Source organism: Lates calcarifer, linkage group LG6 (genome assembly GCF_001640805.2).
Source record: "Lates calcarifer isolate ASB-BC8 linkage group LG6, TLL_Latcal_v3, whole genome shotgun sequence".
NCBI classification, from domain to species: Eukaryota; Metazoa; Chordata; class Actinopteri; family Centropomidae; genus Lates; species Lates calcarifer.
The window spans coordinates 21,755,802-21,768,796 of record NC_066838.1 but is presented as its reverse complement, the minus strand read 5'-3'; the positions used below and the strand labels follow the sequence as shown (position 1 = coordinate 21,768,796).

The 12,995-nt window shown below is 44.7% G+C and overlaps 1 protein-coding gene across 1 annotated transcript; it reads left to right on the top strand.

The window, feature by feature from the left end:
* The first annotated feature begins 1,281 nt into the window (after positions 1 to 1,281).
* LOC108890491 (protein SOGA1) lies at positions 1,282 to 12,211 on the top strand. The gene is made up of 9 exons (XM_018687360.2): positions 1,282 to 1,755; positions 2,997 to 3,221; positions 4,424 to 4,582; positions 6,537 to 6,608; positions 6,723 to 7,880; positions 7,981 to 8,100; positions 9,236 to 9,285; positions 9,367 to 10,538; positions 11,637 to 12,211. Exons 1-9 carry the CDS (start codon positions 1,675 to 1,677, stop codon positions 11,846 to 11,848), a joined length of 3,249 nt encoding a protein of 1,082 aa, XP_018542876.2. The 5' UTR covers positions 1,282 to 1,674; the 3' UTR covers positions 11,849 to 12,211.
* The last annotated feature ends 784 nt before the right edge of the window (positions 12,212 to 12,995 follow it).

Below are 12,995 nucleotides of genomic sequence, written 5' to 3'. Positions count from 1 at the left end.
CATAAAAATGTAAATGTATTTAGTTACTTTCCATCACTGAAAATAACCCAGCAGATAAAGAGGGTTGAAGCAAACAGACACCTGTAATTTTCTGGCCAGAATTTAATAAATTAGTGCTGAATTAGAAAAATAAATGCAGCTCATGTAATGAGCACAAGGTGGCAGCTTTATACCTGTGATCAGTCAACTTTAAAACTGACTCAAAGTCTGGACATTTATTTCAAAATTACATTTTAAATACGCACTCCGAATAAATATAACACCTAACAAGAATCTTATTAAGGTGACTTTATGTGTGAATATTGAACATGTTATTTCCAGGATCTGTTGATGTGCAGAGAGCAACATGTTGTTGACTGTTTAAATATGGTCAAGTGAATATTTCATCAAACTGGTGATGGTGTAATTAAAAGTTAAAACTACCCGTTTAATTGTTAATCAAATTTTTAAAACAGAAAATTCAATCATCATCTCAGCTGCGTCAAGTTGACTGAAGAGTCACAGTAAAACCGGAAAATATTGTTGAGTTTTAAAATAAAAGCTTCTTCGTAAACTCCCTCCTCTCTCGTCTCTCTCTCCTCTGTGAAAAAGTTGGTGATAAATCTCAGTTTGAAATAATTAATCACATTAATTACAGACTGTGAGAAGGTCTCCTCACTCCATTTAATTATATTTTTATTAGATTATAGTTTAGTACAAAGAGATATGTTTGGGGGCTACAAGCTTCAATGTCCTCAGCAAGTAAGAGGATGATTGGGGAAAAAGAAACTAACGAAAAACGTAGAAAATATTTTATTCAAGTCAAAAGAAACGAGAAATTGCAGGGACGATTGACAGGCTTTTATTTTGGAAATGAAAACCGGAGTCATGATTAAAGTTAGTCAGACACTGGTCACGCTCTGCCCTCTTTCTGTGCGTGCGTTATGGCAAAGTTTCAGTGTTGAGGATGGAGAGCAGCCAGTCGGATCTCTAAAGTCACTGAGCTGTGAAGACTTCAGGAGCACTTTAACATGTTTGTGAAAACCTCACGATCATCTTGATTTAAAAAGCTGCATGCCTGTTTTTTTTTTCCTTCCGTCTGAAAACAGAAGAGGAAAAGTCGTGGGATGAACAGAGACGGAGACAAGAGCGCAAAGTCTGCGCTCCGGAGCCAGAAACAACCCAGGACGCACCAGCAGGTTTCTGCCCAGAAGAAGAAGAAGGGTGCTTCCTCTAAAGATGCTCAGAGTGGCTCCAATAAAGAGACAGAGTCCGGTCAGCGCGACTCTGAGAAGGAGGTGAAAACAGCGGGGGTGCAGGGAAAGCGTCCGGGGAAAGTGTCACCCGGTGCCGCAGCAGAGTGCCAGAGGAGCCCCGGCGCGCAGAGGAAACTGTCCGACGCCAGCAACGCTTCAGAGGATCCTGAGCAAAGACTCCGGCTGCCTCTCTGGGAAGCTCTCCTCCGACAGCAGCTCGGAAATATCCGACTGCCCCTCGGAGGGCAACAAGCACGACTCTCCAAGCAGCGACAACGAATTAAGCTGGATAGACGGGAGAGCTTATGTGAACCCGGACGGCGGCGAGGCAGAGACAGGCGACGACAAAGCGTGCGCAAAGGCATCCAGGGATCCCTGCGCGCTGCAGCCCGATGCTGCTGGAGGGGGTCCCAGCGTGTTTAACTCCTCGGATACGTTCATGGAGCTCATGATGGGGGAGACGAGCGAGGACCTTGTCAGAGAGGTGGAAGATCTGAGATCAGAGAACGAGTATCTGAAAGTATGTTTAATCTAATTACACCTGATTCGATTTGTTTAATTTAATTTGCTATTTTAATCCTGTTTGCATGATATTCAGGTGTCTTTCATCTATTTTTCCAAATTTCTCTACGTTGGCTTGACTTCTTTATTAGATCTAGGCTGTGAGAGCATGTGAGCCCCAGTGGGAGGCCCTCCAGACTCTGAACACCAGAGCCGATTTTCTGTAAATGCTCATGTCAGTCTTCATTAGTGAATGCAGGACAAATGAGGAGAGGCTCTCATGCAAGAATCAGAAGTCAATAGTCTCTGCTTGACTTTAATAATCTGTGGCAGCACATTCCCAAAAAAGAAAACTGCTTATTGGGAGAGAAATCACAAAGTGGAAACAAAACAAAACCAGCTACATGTTAACTAAGAAGCTTTTCACTGAGTTTCAAAGGAGCCTTTGTTTAATGCCACTTTTAATTAGAGTGATTAAAAGTAGAAATTAAGGAAACATTAATCTGTTGTTGTTTATCTGAGCAGTAATTCACTGTATACACTGTGAGTGATGGAGACTGCTGTGCCCCTCACTTAATGTATGACATGCTTTATAAATAGGCAGTGGTGGATCAAATATTCAGGCCCTTTACTCAAGTAAAAGTACCAATACCACACTATGAAAAATACACTGGACTATAATGTTAATATCACTGGGAGGTCTGTGCAGGGATACATTGTCTTTCTGACATCCAACAGAATGACCACTCAGCGTTGTGTTGTTAATAAAGTTAAAAGTTTGGCATTTAAAAATGGCAGTCCAGGGAGGAAGTGTTACACTTTCAGAAAGTTGGGTGACTAAGAAGAGTTAAAAGTGACACAGCAGAGTCTGAGATAACCTGACTTTTAATTGTTAGTACGAGTCAAGAACCAAAAACAATATATCCTACATTTCCCATAATGCAGCTGAATAGCATCTTTCATTATGCCATGTTGTGTGGGATGGATGGAGGGGACGGGAGAGGTTTCCATGTTTATGTCTGGTGAGAATTCATCAAGACAGTGGTATAAATACAGAGCTGGTTGTGTTGATTAAAACACTGTCCAGTAAATCTGGGTTTAATGACACTGAACAATGGTTTCTGGCTGATGAACACAACAGCACCACACTCTCCTCAACACCCACTTCTTCCCTTCTCCACACCTCCACTTTGTAACACAGCCTCAAACCCAAACTGGTTTTAGGTCTCAATAGTTGCATTCCTGTGTTTTCTCTCCCAGGATGAGGTGGAGGAGCTTCGCTGCGAGATGCTGGAAATACGCGACATGTTCCAGGAGGAGGAGGTGTACCAGCTGCAGGAGCTGCGGCTGCAGCTGGAGCAGGCCAACAAGACGTGTCGCATCCTGCAGTACCGCCTCCGCAAGGCCGAGCGCCGCAGCATCCGAGTGGCTCAGACGGGGCAGGTGGACGGGGAGCTGGTCAGGAGCCTGGAGCACGATATCAGGGTCAGGACTCTGCCATAACTCCTCCTCCCTCCCTCTCTCTCTCTCTCTCTCTGTGTGTGCATGACCATGTGGTCTTGTTAAAACCACTCACCACCAACAAACAGTAAAAGCTATTTCTCCAAAAATCTGGCTTTTCCTCTGAATCACTGCTGTTCCAGTTGCCGACATCAAAGTGAACATTTTCTGTTAATCCCATGAAGCTTTTTCTCAACTCTGTACAATAAACAGTTATCGACTTGTTCATACACACTGCAGGACTGTAATCAGTTGACAGCGCCCTGAGTCACGACTGTTTGCTGCGCTGTAAAGTACTCCCTGCTGTTTGCCCGCGCCACAAAAATTTCATTAGGTCGAAATGTCTTCATCATGCATCCTGTTGATATTTTTAACATACCAAGGTGTAATTATGTGGTGAGTAGTTCCCCATGAGTAGGAAACATAAAGCACAGTAATCTTTATCAGAATCGTGGCAGGTCGATCACTCCGTTGTTAAAATGAGACTCTGCGGTGGCAGCCAGACTCTGTTTCTCTGAACCAGCATGAGCGATGTTGGTGTACGATTCCCAACAGCCTCGGCTTCACCCCCTCATCCACTCGTGTGGTGGATTCCTGTCACAAGTATTTCCCTGTAAAGTTTCTCAACTTTACCCAAAGCAACAACTGCAGGGAACGCACTGCTGTCACAAAATAATGCTCATGAGTAGAACCAGGACCAAAAGGTTTTCTTAGCAGCGCTCTATCTGATTGGAGCCATGTAGGATCACTGAATGGGACCAGTGGGCACAGACCCAGGGGGCCGAGGGGTCATGGGAGGGGCCCCAGTGCCAGACCTGATTGTGACTGTTAACAATCCTTGTTGGAAAGTCAGAAAATGAGATGCAAAACAAAACGTGAAGTGACTACAAAATGACCACAAAGAGACAGAAACTGGCAACAAAGAGACACAAAATGATCACAGAAAAACTAAATAATATAGGAGGAGATGCAGTATGATCACAAAAAGAGACACAAAATGACTACAAAGAGAGACAAAACAACCACAAAGAGTTGTTGTTTTGCGTCTCTTTCAATCTTTGAGTCTTGCTCTTCTGTTGGGGGGGTGGGGGCCCTTTTACGTGTCTGTGCCCAGGGGACCATTTTCTCACAATCAGTCCATGAGTAGACCTAATAACCCAATAACCCGCTTTTTTCTTTGTTTACAGGTTGCAAAGAGCGTGTCTCTGCGGTTGTACAACGAGCTGGAGGCGGTGCGGAAGAAGAATTCCCAGTTGGAGTGGGAAAATGAGGCGCTCCGTGAGAAGACACAGGAGCTGGAAGTGGCCAAGCAGGTCTTACAGGCTGAGGTGGAGAAAGCCAGAGAGGTACGACATTAAAGCAGGAGATTTTACAGTGGAAAAGTCTTGTTATGAGACCTACACAGAATGCAGTTTAAGTCTGGAAGAGACCTTAAATAAATCAGTGTATTGGGTCCAGATTTGCAGCCTAAAACTCGACAGAAACATAAGCTCCCACCACCGACACCCCCTCATAAACCTCCATCCCTCTGGTCAGGAATCCTCCTCTCCGCGGCTGCACCCACTGCAGCCAGTTGTCGCCCTGATGTCAGGTGACACATGACCCTGGCACAGATCAATGATACGAGCGCAGGGCTCGGCCTGCAGCTGCCCCTTCGCCTGGGCGGGGGAGAAGCAGCCTGGTATGCTGAAGCCTGAACTCCAGGCACAGCTGATCTCCTCAGCTGAGCGAGGACAGAGAAAAGGGAGAGAGGGTGCAAGAGATTACAGAAATAGACTCTCTCTCTCTCTCGCTTTCTCTCTTTCTGCCTCTGTTAAGCTAGGCTAAATCTGGATCAGCGTGTATTACAGCATTCATAAAGGCGGATGTTGGTGCGCCGACATACTGACCTACAACCATCACCACTCACGCTTTGATCGAACCGAGCCCACCACACCCTGACAGTGATTGAGTTTCCAGTCCACCTTCTTATTCTTCCCCTCCTGCGCTAACAATCGCTTCCTCTGGTGTGACACGTGTTCAGTTTAATCCAGGATTCGATGCTTTGGCATGAGCTCCAGTCTGGTCCACTCATCTGAGGCAGCTGCTAGTCCCTTTGATCCCAACAGGGAAATCCACTTAGATTACCTAATCTAGGAGCAGAAAACACAGTCTAGATAGATGTGAGGGAGGAGGAGGAGCGTGTGTGTGGGACCTGGACGGTAACACAACAACAATAAAGACAAAAGCTGCACTTTTATTTTGAAATGCAGCACAACACTTACTTCTAGATTATCTACCACTCACTCTAATTCATAATATCACATTTCGGGTCAAGGTATAAATCTCGGCAGCCTCCAGGCCCACTGACCTTGAATTGAAAAGACCCATATGTTTGCCTCCTCTAGCCCTGACTTTAAGGTGACTATTATTAACACACTGACATCCTGTCTAGTGTCTAAGAGTGAGACAATGGCGCCAGACAGAAGCTTACATTCCTCTCATGCTCAGACTAACAAATAAACTCGCTCCTGTAGAGAAGAAAGGGACTTGGAGATGAGAAGGAGTTTGGATCCAAGGACACAAGTTGCACAAAGACGTTTTACATTTTAAATTCGATTTATTTAATGTAATAACTGGACAGTTCTGAAGAGTTTCATAAAAACAATAACATCACTGTCATGTCTGTCCATTAGCATAAAGACTGGAGACAGGGAGAAACAGCTAGCCTGGCTCTGTCCAAAAATAAAAAAATCCACCTTCTTAGCACCTAAAGCTCGTTAAAAGAATGTTATATCTTATTTGTTAAAACCATTCAAACACTGAAAACAATAATTTGTGGTCAATTGTCTGACATGTAGCCTTGTAAAACCACAAACTGATCATTTAAACAACCAAGAGATAACGTCTTAACGTCTTTCCTTTGGACAGAGCTAAGCTAGCTGTTTCCCCCTGTTTATAGTCTTTGTGCTAAGCTAACCTTAGCTATCCAGATCTTGGCGGTAGCTTTATATTTAACAGGAAGGAGAGTGGTATCAAATGTTCATCTAACTCTCGGCTAGAAATGTCAGACTATTCCTTCCTAACTGTTTAGTTTTCAGTGAGGTGTGAGGTCTAAAGTTTTTTTTTATGTTGTCACATAAATCACAGTTTTAAGATTCAAAGATGCTAATTTAGCAAACTGAGACATCTTAAACCATTTTCATTGCATTTTAAAATAATTTATCAATGACAAATTGCTCTCTTTTGATCTGTTTTTGGCCAGAGGAGTGTTTGTACTGAGCCCTTGATGAAACTCTTTGCCATGTTTTTATTCCTCAGAACTCTCTGAAGAAGAAAAGCATCAGATCAACAGCCAGTAAGGCGGAGAAGAGGCTCTGTCAACAGACCGAGGTTTGATATATTTATAATTCATGTTTAATTTAAAGACTAACTGGGCCCATGGGAAATGACATGTTGCAATATTCTCGATTGTGATTGTCATCACTGTTGTTTGTTTGCCAAAAGGATGACAGTGCCGATCTGAAGTGCCAACTCCACTTTGCCAAAGAGGAATTAGCGCTCATGTGCAAGAAGCTCACCAAGTTGGTATCAGAGAGCGAGGGCATGCGCGAGGAGCTGGCCAAATACCACTCAGCCTACGGCGATGTAGACGCCACCCAATCGCCTGAAGGCAAGCAGAACTCCGCCCACACCAGGGAGGCGGAGGTCAAAGTTCACCTGAAACTGGTGGAAGAGGAGGCCACGCTCCTGAGCCGGCGCATCGTCGAACTGGAGGTGGAGAACCGTGGACTGAGAGCAGAAATGAGCGACATGAGAGAGAAAATGGGAGCAGGAGGAGGAGGAGGAGGGGAAGGGGAAGAAGGAGAAGAAGAAGAAGAGAATCGGGATGTTTTGGAGGAAAATCCGGCAGCGGAGGGAGGAGAAGAGAGGGAGCAAATTTTGAAAAGGGATGAGGAAGAGGAAAAGGGTAAAAGTGATGTTGAGACATCTCTGCTGTGCAACCAATCTCAAACTGAAGGGATGATCACTGCTTCTAATATCACACGGGAAGGTCCTGTAGGAGGTGAGTGGGACCCCTCTGACAGTCAGGAGAGCGAGAACAACAAACAACCTGACAGAGGTCTTAAAGGAATAACTCTGAAAGACTGTGAAACCCTTCTGGCTCTCAGAGATCATTCCTGCATTTTGAGCTCCGCCCTACAGCTCCTGACGACGCCACCAAAAAATGGACATTGTCTGTCTCCGACAGATGTGGACTTGAACGGTAAAGCACAGAAGATATACCTACCAGGACCTCTAAATGAGGCTCTGGAGCTTCTGCAGGCCATGCTGTTGGCTTTCATCGGGAGGATGGAGTCACTTTTAACAGAAGATTCAGGCAAAAACTCTCACTGTGATTCATACACTTTCTCCTTCGTCTCTGGAGACTGTACAGATCATGACGCGAATGTTTGTGATATAAAAGAGTCACCAAGTAAGCAGGAGTGTGTTGAAGACCTCTGCACCACAGAGGTTAAGGAGAGAGGAAGAAGACAAGCACCCTCTCTCCAGTGGGACCTCCCCCACAGCTGCAGGGACCCAAAGATGCAACTCTCCCTGCAGATCCTGTGGATCCTCCATCAGTGGTGTCAGGTTGAAGGACCCGACGTGCAGGGGAAAGAGGTAAAATTAAACATTTACTGTTACTGAGGATGAGAATCAGCCAGATCTGGTGAACTAAGGTGGAATATCTAAATATATCTGCTCTTTTCTTTTTATTTAGGGTAAGGACAAAACCATGTCTGTGCTACGAGGGTTGCTGCAGGACCTGGGTGCAGGGCTTCAGGATGAGCGGATTGAACTTGACGGTGAAGCCAAGGCCACGCAGGGGAAGACAGCTGAGGTAAGGATGGTGTTTACCCTTCAGGCATGTCCCTGCTGATGATCCGTCTCCCTGGCCGCGCGTCCTCCCGACACTCGGTTCAACAGGCATCATGAAAAGACTCATGCCAAAGTATTTAGGCTAATCTCTTGTAGGGGCTACAGCCAAGCAGGACAGGCGTGTTCAAATCTGCTGCATGAAAAACCTCAACTGATTCTCTGCAGTGTCCAAACGTGAGCCAGCGCATGTGGTCTTCATACTTACCTGTCCTCAGGTACTGGATCCACCTGCTTGGTTCATCAGATAAGAAATGTAATCTAACATTTGAGTTGTTGCCACTGGACTGTCGGTGTGTCCTCTGCACAGCAGGACTCGAGAGCTGCTTTGTGAAGGGCAGGATTTATTTCTTTAATGGCTGCTTTTCCTTCTTACTCCACTGACTAGACTGTAATCCCTCCTCTCCTCAGAGGAACATTCAGTTTGTTATAAATCATGACTACTGCCAAGCGAGCTGCAGCCATGTTTTGAGCCAAATGCTGCCATCTTCATCATCAGATTTCGCTCGTATCTACCATCTGTATCATGATGTGAACACAACATATTATTAAACAGGTCACCATCATGTGGAAGAGAAGGTAGTTGGATGTATGAGGATTAACAATACTGTCCTTAGTCAGTGTTAAATTACTTTTAACAGAATTTGGCTGCACTTTTTGACTTTTCAGCACCACGTCGGATATTTCAGAGCTTTCAAAAAACTTTTCAGGCTTCAGATGCAGATGTAAAAGCTATTAACAAGTGGAAACTGAGAACTAGTTTGGTGTGCATTCATGTTAGCATGTTTTGCTAATTAGCACTAAACACAAACAGCTGAGGCTGCTGGGACAGTTTTGATATTTGATCATGAACCAAAATATTGGACAAATTAAAAATCGTAAGATCATTAAAGTTGTAGAATTTCATCAAGAGGAGGACACGAACGTCTCTACCAAATTTCATGCCAATCCATTTAATTATTATTGAGTTACTTCAGTCTGGAGCAACGTGTTGGATCTATCAGCAGAGCTACAATTAGACCCATGCAGCTAAAGATTCTCAGAAATAACATGATTTACAAGTTAAATCTGCTGATTCTGTCTTCTCTCTCTTTGCTCAGCGAGCCGTGACTGGTTTCTTTCGTGATGAACGACCCTGTGCAGCTGGCAGGTCAGTGTTTTCTCCATCTAGTCCATCTTTCTCCTTTAGTCACTGAAGTCGTAACTCATGTGTCTCCTGCTGTTTTCACAGGATCTGCAGCTCAAAGGGGAAAAGACTGAGGCCATGCGACTCTAAGAGGAAGAACTGGTGCTATCTGAGCCAGGAGGCTGCTCAGCTGGACCGAGAGGACCCCGTTAAGACGTGGGACCATCTAATCATGCCGCTTAGCTTCCCTGATCTTGATTTTGAGCAGATGTCCATGGACAGAAGCCACACTGCCCCGGAGAAGTCGGCCTTCCGCATTTACTACAGCCCCCCATCAGCTCGCAGAGTCCAGCTGGCTCAGTCAAAGCAAAGCCCTGTCGCAGACAGAGAGTCTGTCAGCTCTAACTCTCCCTGGTGCACGCCGCCGACCTCCTTCTCTCCGCTTTGTCTGGGCTCGTCCGCTAACCTGAGTGACGACATGAAGGAGATGACGGCCAGCTGGCGGCAGACTCACAGCTCACAGGTGAAGAGAGGGAGATTAGCGGGGCGGTGGGTGGACGTGGTCTGCTCAGGTACTCAGACCCACATGAAGCCACAGATGGTGAGTGTTGGTTTGCAGACAGATAGGACTCAGGGTCCTGCGGCTGCGAGAGGCAGCCCTTCTCGACTCCTGAGCTCCTCCTTGGTCTCTGCCCGCTCTCACCACATCTCCACCTCGCTGGATGGAGTAGCAGGTCGGATCGAGAGGCCCAGACCCTCCACCTCCTCACCTAAACTGTACCGGAGACACTCTGCGACCGGTGTATCCCCTCTCCCCTCAACCACCAGTCTGAGCTCCTCCTCCTCTGCATCCACCTCTAGAGACCGAGCACTGTGGAACCTGAGTCACCAAAGCCCCTCTGGCCTCACATTGACCCGACAAACCAGAGCGGGTGCAGGACAGAACCACGGCTCTCTGAGCAGCGCCAAGCCTCCCTCCAAATCTGCAGGCGCCAACCGTTACGGTTTGGTCACAGAGTTTCTGCGCAGAGTGAGCGGCCGTGTTGAGAAACCAGCGCCGGGGTCAGGGACAGAAGACAAAGGGCGGCCTGAAGAACCTGGAGCGTGTCCCGACGAGGCCTCCCACCGCCCCGCTGCACAGGACCGACAGTGTGACGAGGATCGTCAACCAGAGGTTCATGAAGCAGAGGGAGGAGGCGGCCGGCCGAGCCCAGAGAGAGGAGAGGGGAGGCAGCCTGAACCACAGCGTCAGACACAGCGTGACTGTCACAGCAGAGGTGAGAAGAAAAACATCAGAGGTTCAGTCCTGAGCCAGTTTATTTCCACATTGATCATAAGGGAGTTAAAGCACAGCGTGAACACAAAGCTGTGTATCTTAAATATACAGTTATGTGTAAATATTTGTATATAAAGTCTGTCTGTTTGTTCTTTCAGTTCATTTACAAATCAAATTTATTGATAAATGTTTGCTTTGGGATTTTAACTGATTGTGTCTGAGGGCATTTTTCCTCTAAGTGTGGACTAACAGTTACAGCAGCTTATAATGATGCTAATTTTGCGATGTTTTGTGTTACACTCCAAGGTTGGAGATGTCATTTAAAGGGTATTGACACAGTAAATATACAGCTTCTTATTGAGGTCATATTTATTAGGATTTACATTTATTTAGGATTGTAATATTTTTATTGCTTACATTATTATCTAAAGAGGATTTATGTAAAATCATCTAAAAGTGAAAACTTCAGCTTTCATCAGTTTGGTGTTATATATCTGTAAAATACACCTGTAGCTGATTCACCATTCACAAAATAACAGAGACACTTGTCAGTCACTGGTCGACCACTATTGCTGCAATGAACAGTCAAAAAATCGATAAATCTGATTTATAGAAAGTTAATCAGCAACATCTTTAAGTTATTTCTCAAGCCAAAAATGCCAAATGTTTGATGATTCCAGCTTCTCACGTATGAAAATGTGCTGCTTTTTGTCACTGTAAACTGAATAAATTTGAGGTTTGGAGCCAAACAGAGGATCTGAAGACATTAGTTTAGGTTGTAGGAGATTGTGAGGAACATTTTCTCCTGATCTTTTAGAGTAGTCAAGGATGTCATCACACTGCTTGTTTTATTTGACAGTCCAAATCTCAAAATGATTCACTTCACTGTGATATATGACAGAAAAACAATGAATCCTCACATCTGAGAAGCTGGAACAAAGGAATAGTTGTCATTTTTGTTTTTAATCAACTGTAAAACCAGTTGATCGACAAATGGTTGCCCTAGTTACAGACTTAACAACAAACTGTTGTTCTACTGTGAAGTTTTTCTATTATTCCATCCACCTCTTTCTTCTTCTCTCTCTCTCTCTCTGATCAGGACGGAAACTACGACTGCAGCTCCAGCAGCAGCACCCTGACTTTCTGCTTCGCTCGTCCCTCTCGCTCCACCCAGAGACAAACGTCGAGTCAGAGCAAACTCCACCGACACAGACACTCGCCTCCAGTGACTCCAACTATGAGCGAGTAACCGGACAGACGAGCAGCAGCAGCAGCAGCAGCTCAGCTCCACTGATACTTCTGGACAGCTGAGAGCGGTTGGAGCCACAGGGGCTAGGAATTTAACATGTAATGTTTAAATGTAAAAACCCTGCTTTACTGCAGGATGGTTGAACTGGTAGACTGTGTGTGGGCTGTGTAGCAGAGCTGTGATAGATATCTTGGTGCAATTAAAAACACTCTTTTGACAGATTAATATTAATTTAATCACATCTTTTGCAACTGCTGAACATTCATTTATACTTACAATTTAGAACTCTAAACTCAAACTGATTTTGCACTTACATTGTGAATTAATTTTATATTATCTTTATAGTATTTTGTAGAGAATAACCTCATGTTTTACTGAATAAACGTCTAATATCTGTACAAAAGGCCGTAACTCTCTGATTTTATTCAACACATACGTTTCTGTCTTTACCTTCATTCTGAAATCTCTAGATTTTATTTAAGCTGTAGAAACTTGTTTACTCTGCAGTAATCAGCTGCTTCAGGAGGGATAATTATGTCACATGCTCAAAAAAGAAAGAGTAACTGCTAAGTAGTTAATGAGATAAGATTTCCTCGCCTGTTCGAAGCATGATCCCCTTCCTCCTCCTCCTCCCTCCTTCCCTCCTTTTCTAATTGTGTAACTCTTGACTTTCACTGTCACTGAAAAAGAAAACTGCAGCCAACACATTAGTGCATCACTATCTGTGTAATATTACCTGGATATTAAATTTAAATTCACTGTGGGAGATGGAGACTCAGATTTTCTTGGAGCAGATCAGCTGAATCTGGCAGCCGGCCTGTGGCTGTGGTCAAGGACAGAGTGGAGCAGAGGAGTCACACAATCGCTCGGTGTCACGTTTCTGCTCACAACATGTGTTCACCCTGTGCTGTTACACATAACACACACACACACACACAATGTAGGTTACTCCCCATCGGAGTAGCTTCAATTCACTGTAACCCAGTTTCACATAGTGAAAAGGTGGCACAATCACACACAAAATAGACCAGTGCAGTAAACAACTACAAGAAATGTATCTGACAGGTGATATTTATGAATAATCAATCATTATAATAATTCATAGTGTGTTCATGTTGATAAAAATTTACAAAAAACGGGCAAACTCATAACTATAATCGAGTGGGACACTGTCGTTACTAATTTTTGTGGGAAAAACATTTCTTGCAG